We start from the raw sequence: 21,916 nt of genomic DNA, 5'->3' as shown, positions 1-21,916 counted from the left end.
GTTTACTGTTTGACTTGCCTGGTCTCAGTTCACTCAAGAGAGAGTAAAGCATGACTACTCCTGGACTACCAATGTTCTACTTTTTCATCTGAAAGAAACCTTCTGGATTTGGAGGCTACCTGTTAACCTGAGCATGAAGTTTTCTCAGCACAGCCTCCTTCTGCCGTCTTTCTAGCCTTGGGAGGTGAAAGAGAATTACCTTTTCCAGTTTTGCCTAGTAAAAAGGGTGAAAAAGAGAGCAGGGAGGTAGGTACAGGTCGCTAACAGCTAGGCACAGCATCCATCTTCCCTTACAATATGCAACAGACAATGGCGTATTTTTCTCCTGCTTCTCCCTGCCTTAGCCTGCAATCCTATGCACACTTTCCTGAGAGTAAGCCCCACTGAAGACAATGGAACTTACTTCAACTTAGACAAGCATACGATTGTGCTTTTAATTTCTTTCCCCTTCCTCTGTGATCTCCCTTGTGTTAATATGTAGACTGCAAGCCCCTTAGGGCAGGGTCTGCTTCTCTTGTTTTGTGTAACATACCGAGTCAACTTCAGTACATAATGTACTGAATGTACATTCAGTACATAATACATAATGTACATACATTCAGTACATACATAATGTACATTCAGTGTACATAATGTACATTCAGTACATACATACATGTACGTACATACATACATACATACATTCATAATGTTCATAATGTACATTCAGTACATAATACATAATGTACATACATACATAATGTACTGAATGTACTGTACATACATTCAGTACTTACATACATGTACATACATACATACATTCATAATGTACATTCAGTACATACATAATGTACTGAATGTACTGTACATTATGTACAGTACAGTACACGTACAGTACATTATGTACTGTACATACTGAACATACATACATATGTACATACATAATGTACTGAATGTACTGTACATTATGTACATAATGTACATTATGTACATAATACATATGTACATATGTGCATAATGTACATAATGTACATATTATACAGTACAGTACAGTACATAATGTACTCGGTATGTTGTGTAACATACCGAGTCAACTTCAGTACATAAATCAATAACAAATACTTCATGAGCCAGGGTTTGGCAGAGGAAGGAGATGTATTACACACAGTATGGAAATAAGGAGAAATAATTATCTATTAGAAGGCTGCAATATGCTCTTTATATTCTACAGTTAACATTCTTGAGCATCTTTCTATGATGTTGTTGAAAATTTCACAAGCATTCAATTCGCCTTAGTGGAATGCATGAATCTGGAACTGAGAAAAGGCAAGCAAACTATAAAGTACTGACACTCCCAAGGGAATCCAGATGCCAGTGATTCGGGCGTAACTGCACCTTCATTTTAAGACAAGCAAGCAAAAGCATGTTAAAGACAATGCCACATCATTTTTTATGGAAATGGAAACCAAATAAGCAGGAAGTAGGGGTTCTGTGCATGTATGCTGTGTGTGCGTGCTCTCTTGGGGGGGTGTAACACCACAAATGCCCCAATATTAATATCACAAAGCTTAGGAGTAACCCCATCGTGCCATATACCATTGGATGTGGAATTTCCAGCGGAATGCAATGCAAAAAACCGGATTGAAATACCTCCTTTCCATCAAAAGTTATGGCCAACAAACCGGAAACAAAAAAATGCATTGAACCCTATGGAAAAATGAAACAGCCATATCACATGTTTACTCATGAGTAGGTGAATTTGCCATAGTTCGTCGGAAAGGGCAGGCTGAGAGGAATCCAATGACACCAGAATGGTTCCTATCCAATGAAAGCAGCCCCAAAAAATCACCCAAGAAGGAAGTCCCTCCCTCCAAGCAGACAAATGTTTTAATCCCTATGGAAAGCAAAAGCCACAGGGTCATGTTTACTCACGAGTAAGCAAATGTGCCTTGGCTCCTGGTCAAGTCAGGCAAAGAGAAATGCAAGGCTAGCTGCATGGTCCCCATCTAATGAAAGTGGAACTCAACAAATGCTCCAGAAGGCAGCCCCCACCCCAAAGAATAAACCAGAGGCTTGAGCTGGTAAGGTGGGCACTGGGGAGGGCTGAAAATCTAACTGCTTTATCTGTGTGTGTGTGTGTGGGGGGGGGGGTATTATTGCAGGCAGGCTACAGAGAAAATTCACTTGGTGAAACAGGGTTGGTTTCTGCTTATTTATCTGTTTTTCTTTAATTTAATTATTTATAATTATTTTATTTTGCTTGATGATGTCACTTTCAGCCACGACATCACTTCCAGTGGTTCCTGGACAGACATTCTAAAAAGTGGGTCCCAGTATTAAAAGTTTGAGAACCACTGCCTCAACTCAAAACAGGCCAATGAAACATGGGGGGGGGGGGTTACACCCTAGTGACCAAAATTCTGGAAATCGTGGCTTTTAGGAATAATACCATCATGTTATATACCATTTGATGCAGAATTTCATCCATTGCTTGTAGGGAAATATTCACTGCATTTATTTTTCTGGCCATTATTATTATTCATTCCATGTCATGTCATGATACTATCTCTGTCTCACCTACCTCACAGGGTTGTTGTGAGGACAAAATAAAGGGAGCAACCATGCACACCACCCTGAGCTGCTTAGAGGAAGGGTGGTATAAAAAGTGAATTAATCCTAACAATATAATTGATTAATAATTAATAAATTAATTAAGTCATATGGGGTGACAAAAATTTATGGGCCCCGGGTGTCAAATGACCTAGCTACGCCTCTGTGTGCATGCATGTACGTGCACAAGAGAGAGCACACGTGTGCATCTTTTCTAAGCTCTCATCTCCTGTCCTTTGGTGAAAATACTTCATCCCTTTTAGGAGTACACTCTGCCTATCTGAATCGTGCAGACATTGATTAGTTTACCACAACTCGCATAAAATCCTTCCTATTGCATAGACTCCCCCCACATATCTATTACAATCATTCAGCCAAATAAAAAAATTTCAAGCTCCCATCACCAGTCAGAAGAGAGGCAAGGTAAACATCTAAGGAATGCACCTCTTGCTGAATACACCTGCAGCACAGGCTATCTGTCTTAAGATCAAACTCTGTCACTTCCAGGTAATTCAGCTAAACAGGCTCTTGCTGGGTTGCACAAAACAGAAGCTGGATTTTGCTGCTCATCTGTCCTTTGACCTTGTTCACAAACTATGCTGCTGCAAAACAGCCACACAGCTGGAACTGAAACAAACCTGCCAAATGTTGTGGGAAAGGCTGGTTTAAGTACAAGAAAAAGAACTAAAAAGTCTTTTGATTCTAATAAAAACAACAATTTTATCGGTATACAAAATCAGCAACTCCAATTAACACTGATAGTATCTTACTATCATAATACTTAACACATCTTATTTACATTCAGAAAGTAGGATGTGACAGAAGTCTAAAGCAAGCTTCAACAAGATCAGTGTTTTGGAAACTGGAAAGATGTTGATCTGTTGGTATATGAATTATGTTAGTATTTTCACAGACTTAGGGTGCAAACCTAACCCACTTTCCAGCACCGACATAAGGTAATGCAACTTCGAGGTAAGGGAACAAACATTGCCATACCTTGAGGAGGCCTCTGTGCCTGCCTAAGGGTGCAATCCTAACCAACTTTCCAGCACTGACATAGCTGTGCCAGTGGGGCACATGTTGTATCCTGCAGTTAGGGGGTAGGCACGGAGGCCTCCTCAAGGTAAGGCATTGTTTGTTCCCTTAGCTTGGAGTTTCATTGCCCTTACCTTGGTGCTGGAAAGTTGGTTAGGATTGCACCCTAAAGCAAGTATCTCTTCCAATTTCTTTGTAGAATGAGACTGGATATTTGTTTAAACTGAAAAGGGCTTACGTCTGGTCAGAGATGCATAGGATTGCACTGTTAATTTCATATCATAACTCATATATTGTACACTTGTTAGATAGTAATGATACCACTCACATTGTGTTTTTTATTTTACTGCCATTGGCTGTGAAGCACAAAAGAGCTTATTTTTTCATAGGAGAATTGATAGCCTTTTTGAATTTTTCAGCATAGTAATCAGAATCAATATTGTCAGCTAAATCTGAAAGAGTGACATAAACATTTCCACTGTCCACATTAACTTTATGAGTCCTCTGCTTTATTCCTTTTGATTTCCATTTCGGTGCAACTGTTGGGTCTCTAGGGTTTATTGTTTGATATAGTCCTTCACCTGTAGATAGAGTAATTTTATACTTGTGCCAGGGACAAATAATGCAGGGCTGTCCATTGAAGTCCTACATGCATAAGGGGGAAAAAAAGAATGTTTACTATCTTATAAAGTTCAAAAACACCTGTACATTAAAAGTCTGCAGCAAGGCCAACACGTAATCCTTCATATTGTTCAGCAAGAACACTAGATTGCACTTCAAAAATACTAGAAGATGGAACTCATAATAGGCAGAAATGTTGCTTCAGGCATAATCCTAACCAATTTCCCAGCACTAACTTAGCCACAATTCAGACCCAAGGTAAGATAACAAACATTCCCTTACCTTGAGGAGGCCCCCTTGACTGCCTTCCCCACTGCAGGATGCAGTGAACGCCACATTGACACAGCTATGTCAGTGCTGGAAAGTTGGTTAGGACTGCACTCTTCCTCTCTCATAATACCAAAACCTGAGATCACCCAATGAAATTATCAGTAGATTCAGAACTGACAAGAGAAATCATAGTGCATAATTCATTTAAGGAATTTGCTATTATAAGATATGGTGATGGCATCTTCCCCCCAAGCTGTGATTTTTAGATGTGCATTTGCTGCCTGCACAACAGGGAGAGGTTGCTGGGGATGAGAGTCACACAGTCTGCTGCACACTGCGTCCTCCTACCTTCGCTTTGCTGTTGTTCAGCAGTGACCCAGATTCTGAAACCCAGTTCTATCACCCTAAAAGTACACCAAGAGTCTGTGTATTCAGCAACACTAATATATCCTTAAGAGGCAACAGTTTGAACTTCACTGGCCTGTGGTCATTTTGATTCTGAAGCTTCTGTCATTTAATTCAATATTAAGGAGTAATTTAAAACCTCATTTAAGAAACATATAAAGATGTTTCAGGAGTAGGAGCAGTAGGGATGGTAATTATTTTTGTTAGCATTTTTGAATATGGGACACGTTTCTTCTTGGCATACTATGGTGTTAGTCTTCCTTCCTTCACTGCTGTAAAGACTCAAGAAAAGAATCTACTCTCATGTCCTGAACTCTACTGCTGTCATGCATATCTGCCCTACTGCCTGAGTTCCCACTGATAGAAGCATGCCAGGGAGATAATGCTTCCTCGCTTCCCAACATGCCCATGCCTGATTCCCTTCTTTCCAGTCTTCCACAAAGCTGAGGAGAAAAGAAGGGAGGGAAAAGTTCTACTTCTTATGTGTCTGCGTACCTTTGCCATATCAGTCCCTCTAAACTGCGTTCCCCAACATGCAGAGGGGGCAAGGAAGGGACAAGGTCCTAATCCTATCCAACTTTCCAGTGCCAGTACAGCTGTGCCAATGGGTGGGTGCTGCATCCTTTGATGGGGAGGCAGTCACAGAGACCTCCTCAAGGTATGGGAACATTACCCAGGACTGCATTTCAGCTGCACTGATGCTGGAAAGTTGGATAGGATTGGGCCCTGAGAGAGTTAGAAGGATTTTGTAGTGACCAGTCCCTCTCCATCAATTTAACTGATCTGTGCCTGCTACTCCATTCATGGAATTCACAAAATTTGATCATTAGGTTCACAGTCTTTGCAGTGTCTCTTCAGTCTTATGTAAACAGTGCTCTAATTTAACTGAAAATTTAGACATCATACTGACCATTCTCAACCAAGAGAGCCTTGGTTTTATTTACATACCTCTATTTCACCAAGATGTAAAGGACCTCCTGCATCTGTTAAAAGAACAAAACATGAAATCAGAGTAAAGACTCAACTTAGAAAAAAGTTGTGACACAAATACCACAATAGTCGCTGCAAAATTCTTACGGTAACAGCGATGATCCATAGCATAAAAACTTCCATCGTGGTAGAAAACAACAACTTCTCTGTTATGAACAGTGGCAGTTGTCCTTCGTAGTTTTTTAATATCGTCTTCTCGACCGATACAGACAGGACTTCTGGCTTCCTCCTTATTAGATATCTTCACTGAGCTATCCTCGTTCATCTCCTCCAAGCAAAAAGAAATAAACTATATGAATATGATGGTCCCAATAAGGAGGAATAAATTTGACACAAGAAAATCATCAGTGTGCTGAAGTATTCATTTATAGAAGGTATGTGGAAAGTATTAGGGGGCCAAACTTCATATTCCCATTCCCACAGTTGAAAATTAAAGAATTGAATGTTAATGGTTAAATAGGCCAAACAAAGTAGTTTATTGGAGTTCAGGAACTTAAGACATTTTGTATTGGCAACCTTTAGTCTCGAAAGACTATGGTATCACGCTCTGAAAGGTGGTTCTGGAACAGCGTCTAGTGTGGCTGAAAAGGCCAATCTGGGAGTGACAATCCCTTCCACACCGGGAGCAAGTGCAGTCTGTCTCTGGTCTGTCTCCCTGGCTATGGGCCTTTCTTCTTTGCCTCTTTGCCTCAGACTGCTGGCAAAGTGTCTCTTCAAACTGGGAAAGGCCATGCTGCACAGCCTGCCTCCAAGCGGACCGCTCAGAGGCCAGGGTTTCCCACTTGTTGAGGTCCATTCCCAAGGCCTTCAGATCCCTCTTGCAGATGTCCTTGTATCGCAGCTGTGGTCTACCTGTAGGGCGCTTTCCTTGCATGAGTTCTCCATAGAGGAGATCCTTTGGGATCCGGCCATCATCCATTCTCACAACATGCCCGAGCCAACGCAGGCATCTCTGTTTCAGCAGTGCATACATGCTAGGGATTCCAGCACGTTCCAAGACTGTGTTGTTAAGAACTTTGTCCTGCCAGGTGATGCCAAGAATGCGCCGGAGGCAGCACATGTGGAAAGCGTTCAGTTTCCGCTCCTGTTGTGAGCCGAGAGTCCATGTCTCGCTGCAGTACAGAAGTGTACTCAGGACGCAAGCTCTGTAGACCTGGATCTTGGTATGTTCTGTCAGCTTCTTGTTGGACCAGACTCTCTTTGTGAGTCTGGAAAACGTGTTAGCTGCTTTACTGATGGGTTTGTTTAGTTCAGTATCGAGAGAAAGAGTGTCGGAGATCGTTGAGCCAAGGTACACAAAGTCATGGACAACCTCCAGTTCATGCGCAGAGATTGTAATGCAGGGAGGTGAGTCCACATCCCGAACCATGACCTGTGTTTTCTTCAGGCTGATTGTCAGTCCAAAATCTTGGCAGGCCTTGCTAAAACGATCCATGAGCTGCTGGAGATCTTTGGCAGAGTGGGTAGTGACAGCTGCATCGTCGGCAAAGAGGAAGTCACGAAGACATTTCAGCTGGACTTTGCACTTTGCTCTCAGTCTGGAGAGGTTGAAGAGCTTTCCATCTGATCTGGTCCGGAGATAGATGCCTTCTGTTGCAGTTCCAAAGGCCTGCTTCAACAGGACAGCGAAGAAAATCCCAAACAAGGTTGGTGCAAGAACACAGCCCTGCTTCACGCCGCTTCAGATGTCAAAGGGGTCTGATGTGGAGCCATCAAAGACAACAGTGCCCTTCATGTCCTTGTGGAAGGATCTGATGATGCTGAGGAGCCTGGGTGGACATCCGATCTTGGGGAGAATCTTGAAGAGGCCGTCCCTGCTGACCAGGTCGAAAGCCTTCATGAGATCTATGAAGGCTATAAAGAGTGGCTGTCGTTGTTCCCTGCATTTCTCCTGCAGTTGTCTAAGGGAGAATACCATATCAGTGGTGGACCTGCTGGCTTGGAATCCGCACTGTGATTCTGGATAAATGCTCTCTGCAAGTACCTGGAGCCTCTTTAGTGCAACTCAGGCAAACAACTTTCCTACAACGCTAAGGAGAGAGATGCCACGGTAGTTGTTGCAGTCACCCCTGTCACCTTCATTTTTGTACAGCGTGATGATGTTTGCATCCCTCATGTCTTGAGGTACTTCACCTTCTCTCCAGCAGAGACAGAGGATTTCATGCAGCTCAGTAGCGATGATCTCTTTGCAGCACTTTAGGACTTCAGCAGGGATGCTGTCTTTTCCAGGTGCCTTGCCAAAGGCAAGGGAGTCCAGAGCCACATGAAGTTCTTCTAGGGTTGGTTCACTGTCAAGCTCCTCCAGCAAAGGCAGACACTCAATGTTGTTCAGCACTTCTTCGGTGACTACATTTTCTCTGGAATATAGCTCAGAGTAGTGCTGCACCCAGCGTTCCATCTGCTGCGCCCGATCCTGGATGACCTCGCCTATGGCAGACTTCAGAGGGGCAATTTTCTTCTGTGTTGGACCTAGGGTCTGCTTGATACCGTCATACATCCCCTTGATGTTGCCTGTGTCAGCTGCTACCTGTATCTGAGAGCAGAGCTGAAGCCAGTAGTCGTTAGCACATCTCCTGGCAGTCTGCTGGACTTTGCTGCAAGCAGCTCGGAGGACCTGCAGGTTGTGCTCACTGGGACAGGCCTTGTGTGCTGCTTGAGCTCTCCTCTTTTCCTCAATGACTGGTGTCAACTCCTCAGAGTGGGCTTCAAACCAGTCTGCCGTCTTGTTGGTCTTCTTGCCAAATATGGACAAGGCGGTGTTGTAAACGGCATTCTTGAAATGTTCCCATCTGTTGGATGTGTTTGCATCGACCGGGCCTGGAAGAGATTCCTCAAGCGCTTGTGCAAATTCCTCCACTTTTCTCTGATCCCAGGTCTTGCTGGTATCAATGCGAGGTCTTCCTTCCTTTTTCGTGTGATACAGTCGCTTTGTTTGCAGTTTCACTCTGCTGCACACCAGGGAGTGGTCAGTGTCACAGGCAGCACTCTGATAGCTGCGTGTGATCTTGGTGCTGGGAAGGCTGGAGCGTCTGGTGAGAATCAGGTCGAGCTGGTGCCAGTGCTTTGATCTTGGGTGTCTCCAAGAGACTCTATGTTGGAGCTTCGTGTTGAAGAACGTATTGCTGACACAGAGACCATGATGACAGCAAAACTCTAGCAGGCGTTGGCCATTCTCGTTCATCTTCCCAATGCCGAACTGACCTAAGCAAGTGGGCCACGAACTGTTATCAGCACCAACTCTAGCACTGAAATTGCGAGGATGAACAATGGCTCTTTTACGGGGATCTTCTTGATAGTGGTGGCCAGGTCATCATAGAATTTGTCTTTGGCTTCTGCTGGAGATGACAAAGTCGGTGCATAAGCACTGATGAGAGTGACAGGTCCTGCTGATGACTGAAGCTGCAGGGACAAAATTCTTTCACTTCCCACAGTAGGTGGGATGATGGACTTCAGCAGGGAATTTCTGACTGCAAAGCCAACACCATGTTCCCTGGTTTCGTTTGGTGGTTTTCCCTGCCAGAAAAATGAGAAATTTCTCTCCTTGACAGATCCGGAATCTGGAAGCCTCGTCTCTTAGAGGGCGACAATGTCCATCTGCAGTCTGCTCAGCTCCATGTCGATGACAGCTGTTTTGCGTGCGTCGTCTATTTCTTGCAGGTCATCAGAGAAGCCAGGTGTCATTGTCCTAATGTTCCAGGTGCCCAGCTTTAGTGCAGGAGTTTTCTGTTTTCTGTTGCATGGTGCAGAGTTGTCGATCTGCTTGACGGTTTTCACCCTAAACCCCACGCACCCCGTGAGGTTAACGGACCGTGGCGAGACAGCACCTTACTGACTGGGGACTGCCCAGCTTAAGGCGGGCGGTAGCTGCCCAATGAGATGCAATGATCTCTCCCACCATCTATTGTAATATTCCCAAATAACCCACTATTTAACCACCTACTATTCCCAAATAACCACCTACTATTGTGGTTACAATACACCAACCACTATTTAACCAACCTACACCAACCACTATTTAACCACCTACTATTCCCAAATAACCACCTACTATTCCCAAATAACCCACACTAATTGTTCTGTACAAGTCAGACTTTGAAGAAAAAAATGTGAAATAAAAGTTAAACTTGGGGGAAAAAAGACTTGGCTTGTATCTAAACCTTGTGAGAGTGTGAAGATCCTCACACAAATATATTTCCTCACCCCCCTTTCCCACAGCAGCCTCTTGGACTCCTCACAACAAACCCTGACATTAGGAAGATGCAGACAGATCCACAAACAAAACAGTATACTTACTTACAGCTCAATCATATCCACACTTTCCTGGGAGTAAGCCCCATTGACTGTAATGAGACTTACTTCTGAGTTAACATGCATAGGATTGGGCTGCTCCTTAGAGCCCAATCCTATGCATGTCTACTCAAAGGTAAGTCCCATTATAGTCAATGGGGCTTACTTCCAGGTAAGTATGGATAAGACTGTAGCCTTACCTACAGTATTTTTATACCGCCTTTCTCTCCAAAGGTACCCAAAGCAGCTTCCAAAAAGCAAAAGCAAACATGCAAATCACATTGGAAAGGGTTACATTGGGATAGAAATTTAATGACCAGGGGATGCCAACTTTAAACCAGATCCTGAAACAGACTTGTGGATGTCTGTTTCAAATATTGCTATTGTCAGCTGTATATCAACTTGAGAGAACCTTTCTCTAGTTGGCCTAGATCTAGACAAAGCTAGCCCCCACACTGCTTCATAGAAATTATGCATTTCTATGAAGCAGTGTGGGGGGCAGCTTTGTCTAGATCTAGGCCAACTAGATGTTAACCTAATGAGTTTATTTCATTTTGCAAATATGGTGCTTAGTGAACAATAGGGAGAAAAGAGTCAAACCAACTAAAATGTTGGTTGCAATCCATGAGGCATGGGTGCTGCCCATTCACTTCATTTCTACAGGACATGCACAGAAACGCCATGCCAGGTCCACTGAAATGAAAAATGTGCAACTACCATGCTTGGCAGACCATATGCATTGCAAACAAAGCAGTAGATCGATTTAAAGTAGATCACAGAGCATCTTCATACTTCAAATAAGGAAAGGAAAAGATAAATAAAAACAAAACAACAGCAGCAACTGGCATTTCAAAAACTTGCTGAAAACCAGTGTCATGAATGTGATTGAGGCCACACTCTTTTAGATCTCTGGATTTATATAGCACAAAAAAAAAGGTTAAGGTTGCAAACATAAGCAGAGTTAACTGAGCTCTAGTGAACACAGTGGGACTTCTGAGTGAACATGCCTAGGCTTCTGCTGCAATGCATTTGAGCCAAAAATTGAGATAAATGGCTCATCCCTTGTAGGATGCATAAGGCTACAACCCAACAGATATGTAACATCACAGTCCTTTGCATGTCTACTCAGAAATGTTCCATTGTGTCCAATGGGACTTACTCCCAGAAGTGAGTATAGGATTGCAGCCTGACACCACAATCCTAGACATATCTACTCAGAATTAAGTGTTGTTGTGCTCAATAAGGCTCACTCTCTGGAATGTATGTATAGGACTGTGACCTAAATCGCACAATTGCTAGATTTGCAGCTGCTGCACCCACCTTCCTCTCAGTGTGCTTGTACTTTTCAAATAACAGCCTGACCTTAAGATGCAGAGTTTAATAAGACTTGCTTCCAAGCATAAGGCAGCAGGCTAAGAGAAATAGAAACACAAGGAGTATAAGATAAAATAACAGATATAATTGCAGATATCTTGAGCCTTGGCAGTATACAATACAATACAATATTATAATACAATGTAATAATATATATGTTGTTGTTAAAGAAAAGATACTGTATTTTCTAAAGTCATTTTCAATGATGCAGTCAGAAGGACCGGCATATAAGATAAAGCTACTTAACGCAAGAACATTTTTAAATAATTGTACCTGGGTGACACAAGGCACACTTCCAAGGAATTCAAACTGGCAGCCTTCCAAGACAAACGCAGGAAACCACTCAGAACCTTGGATAACCAACAACAGTACAGAAGGGAAATCATGAAGAGTGGAGGAAGTTTCTGAATCATCAGGTGAAGTTCCTAATCTTTGGATCCACCATATATTCATGTATCTGTTCTTTAACAGAGGGTGGGGGAAAACATTCTGCAGAGTCTGCCTACGTGAGCATTAACAAGGCAGGGATCCTTGTGGCGGAAACTCATGCTGCCAGAGTTGATAAGGGGAGAGAAGGACTGCTGCAACTGAACTGATAACATTTTAGGTTCTAGAGAGCTTGGAAATCACTTTGCTGTTTGAAAGTAATTATCTCATCCCTACCTTCTCCAGAAAGTAGGCTCTTTCAGGCATCACAATCACATAAATATTCACCTTGCCATTCCTGCTAGGAACCCAGAAACCTTAAGCAAATTTTAAGCATGTCATAGCCTTACCACCATGTGGCCACTACAGCTAGCCAACTGTTCATCAGTCAAAGCTGTGTAGCATTTTTGCCTGAGCTAATTTACTATGGGAAAGGAGTCATAACTGAAGGAACACTATATCCTCCACTCATGACTTTTTCACAAATTACACAGGCCGACATGCATTTTGCTTCCTTAAATGTTACACCAATTCCTGAGTATATTTGGGGTTCTGATTCCAAAAATGGCATCTGTTTTGCCCTATCACATCTAATTTTGGAGATATAGTATAGCCTCATTAGTGAATGGTTCAAGCAGCTTCCTCATGAGGAAGCTGCTTGAACCATTCACTAATGAGGTTATACTATATCTCCAAAACTAGACATGATAGGGCAAAACTGATGCCATTTTTTGAATCGGCACCCCAAATTCATATCAAACCACCATAAAGTTTGGGAAAAACTTTTCTGACCCTCAATTTTGTAGACCTGTGTTATCTGCATTATAGACAGCAAGTACAAACCATAATTTAAAGTGTTATTACATTTACAGCAGTAATGCCCAGAAACTACTAGTTCCTCCTAGACTTAGACCTCAATCCTTTGTATTTGGATACAAGTTCAAATATTTTGATACAAGTCCAACTGAACTTACTAGGATTTACATTCAAATAAATAGGCATAAATGGAAGCTGAATGGTTTTCCATTCACTATAGCAGAATAATAATTTTCTCCTATCATCCCCGGAACCCCTTGCGTTCTGAAGGAATAATAACCCCAGAGAAACAAATGGGGTTTGTAAGAGCAGAGTACCTTTGAAATAATGTTTTCTCTATGCAGCCTTCAGCAATGCACACAAGATAAAATATTTCAATATAAAGGCACCATTAGGCAGCCAACTGTCACATTTCAGATAAGAATGAGTGAAACCTGACTGCAATAAAGAGAAACTCCCTACGTGAATGGTATTTTCTGCTGCATAAGCTGACCATTAACATTTCAGCATGGACAGTTTGGAGGATTTCAGTTGCAGGGAGAGACAGGCAGCTATGGATACTTGCCAATGTCTCTAGCAAATCTTATTAACTCCTGTTTCCCAGACTTCATTCTTCCTGCGTCACCCTCCCTTTGGCAAGCAGCCTCTTGGCTGGGAACAAGCTGAGATGGTTTGTGATGTGCAAGAAAAAGAGCTGACCAAAAGTAAACATACTGGTGCAGTATCCGAAGTGCCACTGTGTTCAAAATACATAAATGTGAAGAAAAACAAAAATTCAGTTATGGCTTGGCACCTTCCCTCTTGGAAGTGACCACAGCCATGGTGCAATGGTTGCCCCCACTATATACCAACAACAAGAACTTCTAGGGCTACCACTACTTCCAAGCAAAAAAACATGAATACTAGTCCCATATTTTCATGTATTAAAACATCTTAAGTGTCCGCTGCCTATATTTCATCCCAAAAATGAAAATCCGAAAGCTATAAGTGCTGCATATATGATTTTACTGCAAAATTATTAAATTCTAAAAATCTCACATACTTTAAGACTCACAGCATCTCCCAGAATCCATTTCTCCCTCATATTTTCCAAGTCATCTCACATTTCAGTATCTCACATCCCTTCCCTAAAAAACCCCCTTACCTAAAAAACAGTTAGACAGTGAAACTTTGCCAACCACAACAACAAAATAAAAATTCAGGATACTCTCAGCTATTGAAGCAACCAATCATACTGTTTTTCCCATCCCAATCTCATTTGCATGAAAATGTTTGAGTTGTAACCTGGACTGATGAAGTTGTAACTGGACCTAGCTGAAGGGGATACTGCCATCCGAATACACTGGAGTACTCTCCAGCTGAACCTTCACAACCCTGGCAATGATGTGAGGTTGATAATGAGAGGTTTCTGGAAGGCTAACTGAGTGCTGCTCTGGGGCTGGGGCAGGCCAAGAGAAGGAGCCAAGAGACAGGTGGAGGAGGAGGAAAAGTGAAGCAACCCCCTCCCCACTGCTTATCACAGAGGCCTCATTGTTGGGCCAGCAACCTTCAATGAGTCAAGTGATAGCCAGCATGGATAATGGGATGCCCTTTCAGCTGCTGGGAGCACCAATTGCAGCATCGAACATCTCCTGATGGCCACTGGTGGGTACGTAGCACTGCCCTGCATGGTCTGCACTGATGCTCTCCCAAAATGGGCTCAGGCCTTTATTACACATGCCTACCATGTCTAATAATAATTTTAATATACTTACACCCCCAGCAATTACTAAGAGAGGGAAACCATCAAACAAACGAGACCCCTCAATTGCAAGCGTTATGCCCAGCAATTTCCAAGATGAGAGAAGCAAAGGCAGGAAGAAGCAACAATATTTATTAGTTTCTATCAATTATAACAAGATTTGTGGTCACCTCCAGGTGCCCACTCCTGGAATTTTGCCTGGGAATACGAACAAGGCTCAGATGACGCACCCAGTTAAGTGTTAAGAACAGGATAAACAGTGCTCTTCTTCAGGAGTTTCTATAAATTAATGAGAATACTTCAGCAGGCTGTGACAGCAGACTTTTAATCCCTGAAGGGTCCAGAAGGATCAAAAGGGGCATATGATTTACTAACTAACTTCTTGGTATTACAATGGTCTTCTATGACTTCCTTTCTACAACAATTCTAGACCATCTTAACAGGCACCTGAGGGAGTCTTTGGTACTACTACTCCCCTTTTAAAAAGTATGGTCAGCAAATATGACACCTCTTGCCCTTTTTGGTCACTACAACCACACTCCTCCTCTAGCTACAGCTGAAATCTGCTTCAGTCTAGACCTCCCTTCCACTATCTCCAGGCTCTTTACCTCCCCTAGTCTTTTTAAAGGGATCAATTTGCAAGCAAATCTTGGCAAAGCTGACTGGAGAAGGTAGGCTGTCCTTTTTCCCAACAAGGACTGGAAAAAGAAGAAAGTGGTTCAGAGCGGTAATGAGTTCCTATCTTCTCTTCCTTGGGCCCAGCCACCCCTGCAATCTTCTTCCTGACTGTTCTAACTTTTGGGGAAGAGGAAATTGGGAGGATGGCAACAGCTGAAGTGGAGAAGATGGGGGGTACCACCATAGCTGTGATCCTGTTCTCTCACTCCAGTTGCTAGCAAGAAGACTACAGCCATGGCTATACCTATCTTCCTCTTTGGCAGCAGCTCTGCTGCAGGGCTGGCTGAATAGTAAGCAGCCGGCCAGCAGATGTGGTAGGTAGATATAGCATGCATACAAATCCTCCATCAATTCACCACCCTTCCAGCACAACATTCAAAGCAACTGCTTCACCTGGCATCATTACTCCATTGCATTAACTCAACCACCTTTTTCTTGAGTTAGCCAAAATACCAGTTCAAGGAGCGCCAGAGGCAATTGAGGTTGCTTTGTAGGAAAAATAATTACAAATGTGGTAATTTCAAGGATTTCTCTCTGTTTTGCTCTGTGCTGAAGTATATCTATCCCGGGCACCATCTTTAGCTCGGAAAGCTGAAAATCCGTCCTCCCACGGCCTAAATACAACAACATCGCAGTGAAAAAAGCTATTAAGAGTGAGTGAACTTGGCTCGTTAAAAAGTTTTATTGAGAACTGTAAGTAAGAAGTCTGGAGGAGGAGGAGATAATTCAAGATTATTCACGCTGGCCGTTAGCCACCCAGGGGGGGAATAGGTGAATTGGTATTTCCCCTGCTGGAGTAAGTACAAGATTATATATATATAATCCTTTTTTTTTGTATTGGCAACCTTCAGTCTCGAAAGACTATGGTATCGCGCTCTGAAAGGTGATTCTGGCACAGCGTCTAGTGTGGCTGAAAAGGCCAATCCGGGAGTGACAATCCCTTCCACACCGGGAGCAAGTGCAGTCTGTCCCTGGTCTGTCTCCCTGGCTATGGGCCTTCCTTCTTTGCCTCTTAGCCTCAGACTGTTGGCAAAGTGTCTCTTCAAACTGGGAAAGGCCATGCTGCACAGCCTGCCTCCAAGCGGGCCGCTCAGAGGCCAGGGTTTCCCACTTGTTGAGGTCCATCCCTAAGGCCTTCAGATCCCTCTTGCAGATGTCCTTGTATCGCAGCTGTGGTCTACCTGTAGGGCGCTTTCCTTGCACGAGTTCTCCATAGAGGAGATCCTTTGGGATCCGGCCATCATCCATTCTCACGACATGACCAAGCCAACGCAGGCGTCTCTGTTTCAGCAGTGAATACATGCTAGGGATTCCAGCACGTTCCAGGACTGTGTTGTTTGGAACTTTGTCCTGCCAGGTGATGCCGAGGATGCGTCGGAGGCAGCGCATGTGGAAAGCGCTCAGTTTCCTCTCCTGTTGTGAGCGAAGAGTCCATGACTCGCTGCAGTACAGAAGTGTACTCAGGACGCAAGCTCTGTAGACCTGGATCTTGGTATGTTCTGTCAGCTTCTTGTTGGACCAGACTCTCTTTGTGAGTCTGGAAAACGTGGTAGCTGCTTTACCGATGCGCTTGTTTAGCTCGGTATCGAGAGAATGAGTGTCGGAGATCGTTGAGCCAAGGTACACAAAGTCATGGACAACCTCCAGTTCATGCTCAGAGATTGTAATGCAGGGAGGTGAGTCCACATCCTGAACCATGACCTGTGTTTTCTTCAGGCTGATTGTCAGTCCAAAATCTTGGCAGGCCTTGCTAAAACGATCCATGAGCTGTTGGAGATCTTTGGCAGAGTGGGTAGTGACAGCTGCATCGTCGGCAAAGAGGAAGTCACGCAGACATTTCAGCTGGACTTTGGATTTTGCTCTCAGTCTGGAGAGGTTGAAGAGCTTTCCGTCTGATCTGGTCCGGAGATAGATGCCTTCTGTTGCAGTTCCAAAGGCCTGCTTCAGCAGGACAGCGAAGAAAATCCCAAACAAGGTTGGTGCAAGAACACAGCCCTGCTTCACTCCGCTTCGGATGTCAAAAGGGTCTGATGTGGAGCCATCAAAGACAACAGTGCCCTTCATGTCCTTGTGGAAAGATCTGATGATGCAGAGGAGCCTGGGTGGACATCCAATCTTGGGGAGAATCTTGAAGAGGCCGTCTCTGCTGACCAGGTCGAAAGCCTTTGTGAGATCTATGAAGGCTATAAAGAGTGGCTGTCGTTGTTCCCTGCATTTCTCCTGCAGTTGTCTAAGGGAGAATACCATATCAGTGGTGGACCTGTTGGCTCGGAATCCACACTGCGATTCTGGATAGACGCTCTCTGCAAGTACCTGGAGCCTCTTTAGTACAACTTGGGCAAACAGCTTTCCTACAACGCTAAGGAGAGAGATGCCGCGGTAGTTGTTGCAGTCACCCCTGTCACCTTTGTTCTTGTACAGCGTGATGATGTTTGCATCCCTCATGTCTTGAGGTACTCCACCTTCTCTCCAGCAGAGACAAAGGATTTCATGCAGCTCAGTGACGATGATCTCTTTGCAGCATTTTAGGACTTCAGCAGGGATGCTGTCTTTTCCAGGTGCCTTGCCAAAGGCAAGGGAGTCCAGGGCCACGTGAAGTTCTTCTAGGGTTGGTTCACTGTCAAGCTCTTCCAGCACAGGCAGGCACTCAATGTTGTTCAGTGCTTCTTCGGTGACTACATTTTCTCTGGAATATAGCTCAGAGTAGTGCTGCACCCAGCATTCCATCTGCTGCGCCCGATCCTTCATTTTCTCAGCAAAAAGCCTTTATTTAAGCCTGGACACTGCTACTTTCAGTTTCGGTTTCTCAGCAAGAGGCTTGAATTTTTTTTTTCTTTTGGTCATTTAAAGGCATATTAATTTAATTTGACTGTGTGGATTTGATTGATTTTTTTTTGGATATAAAAATTTGGAAAGTAGCCCTGGATACAAAATTAGAAAGTAGCCCTGCAGGAAGTGGCTCGAGTTGATGTTGTTAAAAATGGCTTTTGAAAATCTAAAAGATGATCGTGAAAGCCAGGCCTTGTTGGTGGACTTTCTGATGGATTTTAGAAGAGAAATGGAGCAACAAGTCAGATAACTCTCTGAACAAATTGGGCAAATAAACTCCTCCCTTGTAAACTCGCGGGAACAGATTATAAACAATAGAGAAGAAAAAAGAATGGATCAGACGTCGGGTGAAGTTAAAGAAGTGGAGTATTTTGAAATGGGACACGAGATGGAAGAAGCAATTGTCATAATAACTGAGAATCTTAAGGAACAAAAAAGACGAAATGTCCAGAGAGCAAGCTGTCTCAAGAAGAGGAAGAATTTATGGATTGAATTCAAGAATAACAGAATGAAAAAGAAAGAAAAACAGAGGGGGGGACTTAAGAAGAAAAAGAAGAAGTGGAAGAACCAGTAGGAGAACTAAGAGGGAACACCAATAAGATAGAGTACAAAGTAAACAATAAGAAGAAGGGCAAAATGGTTGAATAATAAATAGAATGTTTTTTTATAAAAAAATATATTAAATTAAAATAGATGCAAATGAAAATTTGAAATATAAATATTGCCGAAATTAAGTGGTATTAACATAAATATTTTATTAATTAGATTAAATTAAAGTGGATGAAAAGGGAATTTGGAATATAAGTATCGTGAAAATTAGAAGTGGTAAATATATGAAATAAATTAGATGGAATTGTAATTTTGGAATATAAGTATTGTGTAAATTATAGTGGTATTAAGACAAATAAAAGGGCTATTTTATAAAAAAGAAGGTAAATAAAATAAATTATAGATGTCAATTTATTTTGGAGAAAATATTAAACCTGTATTTTGGGTTAATAAATATGTGGTGGATAAGCGAAGTATAATATTATTGTAATTGGAGATATTTGTTTTTAGATGTGATATTAGAAATTAAGAATCAGATAAGAGATTGTATTTTAGAGGTTAGTTTAGTGGTAAGAAGAGTTTATAAGTAAAAATTTGAAGCCTTTTTTGATTGGATAGTTATGGAAAATCATGCATAACATGTTATAAGAGATATTGAAGGAGGTAATGCTATTGTAATCGAAGACTTCTTTTTTAGATGTCATATTAGAAATTAAGAATTAGATAAGAAATATTTTATTTTAGAGACTAGTTTAGTGGTAAGAAGAGTGTATAAGTAAAAGTCTGAAATATTTTTTTTATGATGGGATAGATAAGGTTAGAGGAAAAATATGGAATGTTAAAGTATTAACCAGTTGGGTTAATGAATATGATAATTTTTGTATTGATTATTAATTTCATTTGGATTAATGTTTGTTGTAATCGATGGCCACCACCCTCATGTGTAACCTATGTAGTCCTAGCCCTAAGTCTATCCAATTTTCCTTACCTGTATCTGTAATAAATAAATAAAGCATTATATTAAAAAAAAAAAGGAATTTGGGGGAAGGTCATTTATTAATAGGGCTAATGGGAGAGGTGAGCCCCCACTGGCAGCATAGTGTGCCTTGTCAATTTTCAAAAACCTGTGCCTTGTCAGTGTGCCATGACATGAAAAAGGTTGAAAAATCACTGACATAGATAGTAACTAGAATAATTTATACAATTCCAAGGAAGCACATTTTTGTAGCACAAAATTGTGGCAGGTTGAGGGCAGAAATTAAAAAGAGCCACTCAGTTTGGCAATTCAGTATCAAACCCCCAAATGATAACATAAACCTTCACCCCGCTCTACGTAGCAATCTTCAGACCCAACTTTACAAACTGCTAGGAAGGAATTAAACTACCAAACTGAATGCAAGTGTGCAAAATGTTCCTGCAATACATCTGAACGGACATTAAGGAACACCAAGTTTGTGAGATGCGATGTGTGCAGACACACCACACAAATTATTATTATTATAAGCTTGAGATCCAATTGCACTCTCCAGGTGTCTGCCTCTCTCCATGCTTTGGGCTCAAGCTTCCTACAGCCCAATCCTATGCATGTCTACTCTGAAGTAAGTTTCACTACAGTCAATGAGCCTTACTCCCAGGTAAGTGGATAGGATTGCAGCCTAGAGCCCAATCATATGCATGTCCACTCAGAAGTAAGTTCTATTATAGTCAATGGGGCTTACTCCCAGGAAAGTGTGGATAGGATTGAAGCCTCAGAGCTCTATCCAATGCATGTCTACTCAGAAGTAAGTCTCATTTCAGTCAATGGACTTTACTCCCAGGTAAGTGTGGACAGGACTGCAGCCCCAATCACGAAAGCTTAGATTGGAAAGACATGCGAGAACTGAATAAGCTCTGCGTAGCAGACAAAGCAGAGCATTCAGTCACCTCGACCTGCCAGGCGGCGCTGCGCTCGCAGGCCCTCAGGCAGCATCGTTCACCTAGCAACCAACCCCACTGCACGTGACGCTTCACAGCTGAGGACCACAACTCCCAGAAGCCATCGCGCTCGGACTACAACTCCCTAGAAGCCCTGTGCTTGCTTAGCCCTATCCATTTCTCCTGCTCGCGCGTGTGCGTTGCATAGATGGGAGTAGTCACGAGGGGGAGGGAGCAGAGTCCGTTATTAAGGAATACCAACCTCTTCTATCTCACGTATCCCTCCGTTGATGCTGTTCCGCTGAGGCGCTGCCGTTGGGCTTCGCGCGAGCTTCGTCCTCTGGTAGTCACATCCTGAGGCTGCGCTTCAGCAGCGCTATTGGAGGCTGAAGCGCCACCTGACCGCGCCTGCTTTGTAGACTTAGGAGACAGCTAGACAGTCACTGCAAAGACTATGGGGACTTGGGGCAACTTGAGGACCAGGGACGGATGGTGGGTGGGAAGGCAGGTGAGGCAGAGCCTCCCCACTTGCTGCAGGGACATGTGGTGGGTGGCGAAGCAGGTGAGGCAGAACCACCCCGCCGGGTTCCTTCGAAAAGCGCTGCTGCCGTGCGAGCCACCCAAGCACTTACCACCCACGCGCAAGCCTGGCGCAAGCCTTACCTGGCGGCGGTGCTTTTCAAAGGACCCTGGCGGGGAGGCTCACCTGCCTCCCCACCGACCACGTCCCTGGGACCACGCACCCACAACCCACACACTCAGTGCTCTCCACACAAGACACCTGCATCCTGGGGCCCTCCCCACACTCTGGTAGCCTACCTCTAAAACCAGGAGGTTGCACATACCCATCCTGGCTTGTAACCTGTGATGAACTTCCCCTCCAGAAATCCATCCAATCCCTTTTTCAAGGCACCTAGGCCAGGTGCCATCACATCCTGTGGCAAAGAGTTCCAAAGACTAAAGACATGCTGGCTAAATAAATACTTTCTTTTGTCTCTTCTAACTCTCCCAACATTCTGTTTTAGTGGATGTCCCCAGTCCTATCCACTCTTACCTGGGTGTAAGCCCTATTTATAATGGGACTTAGTTCTGAGTAGGCATGCCTAGGATTCGGCTGCTACCCTCCCTCACCTTCCATGGCCTGTGGATGCCATTGACTTCTGTGGCTTTGTTTCCTGATGTGTCTTTTTGCCACCAGAGTGCCATCCGTGCAATATGCTTTGGCCTCTGCCACATTTTCTGCTTCCAAATTTGATTCTGCAACACACAGAGATGAATAAGCCTTTTCTTGGGTGATTGCTATTCCTGGCACCACATGTTGAGTGCCTGGCCTAAAAGGAGGGACACCAATGTTAAAGACAACAGTGAGACATTATCTGCAATGCTGTTCTG

At 43.3% G+C, this 21,916-nt stretch overlaps 1 protein-coding gene across 6 annotated transcripts; it reads right to left on the bottom strand.

Moving 5' to 3' along the window:
• Positions 1-1,124: 1,124 nt before the first annotated feature.
• On the bottom strand, positions 1,125-20,896 carry RFESD (Rieske Fe-S domain containing). Of its 6 annotated transcripts, XM_066616258.1 has the most exons (6): positions 20,787-20,896; positions 11,845-11,921; positions 11,518-11,609; positions 5,998-6,178; positions 5,869-5,903; positions 1,125-4,269 (listed from the first exon to the last, which is right to left on the bottom strand). In XM_066616258.1, the coding sequence occupies exons 4-6, from the start codon at positions 6,173-6,175 to the stop codon at positions 4,000-4,002; spliced, it is 483 nt and encodes a 160-aa protein (XP_066472355.1). In that variant the 5' UTR covers positions 6,176-6,178; positions 11,518-11,609; positions 11,845-11,921; positions 20,787-20,896; the 3' UTR covers positions 1,125-3,999. The 6 variants fall into 6 exon arrangements, with proteins under 6 accessions (XP_066472355.1, XP_066472354.1, XP_066472357.1 ...); XM_066616257.1 differs by lacking the exon at positions 11,845-11,921; XM_066616260.1 differs by lacking the exon at positions 11,845-11,921 and having other exon boundaries at positions 5,998-6,175.
• Between the last annotated feature and the right edge of the window lie 1,020 nt (positions 20,897-21,916).

The sequence above is a fragment of the Tiliqua scincoides genome, chromosome 2 (genome assembly GCF_035046505.1).
Source record: "Tiliqua scincoides isolate rTilSci1 chromosome 2, rTilSci1.hap2, whole genome shotgun sequence".
Taxonomy (NCBI): Eukaryota; Metazoa; Chordata; class Lepidosauria; order Squamata; family Scincidae; genus Tiliqua; species Tiliqua scincoides.
Note: the sequence above shows the minus strand (reverse complement) of the source record. Positions and strands in the feature narration are given on the sequence as shown.

What these genes read in the sequence shown, in the direction of transcription:
- RFESD (XM_066616256.1), bottom strand. Translation starts at nt 12,024, where the DNA reads ATGAATATATGGTGGATCCAAAGATTAGGAACTTCACCTGATGATTCA. An exon ending in GTGTGCCTTGTGTCACCCAG is followed by an intron (nt 6,179 to 11,844) that starts GTACAATTATTT and finishes TTTTGCTTGGAG; the next exon opens with GAGATGAACGAGGATAGCTC. An exon ending in TACATCTTGGTGAAATAGAG is followed by an intron (nt 4,270 to 5,868) that starts GTATGTAAATAA and finishes TTATGCATGTAG; the next exon opens with GACTTCAATGGACAGCCCTG.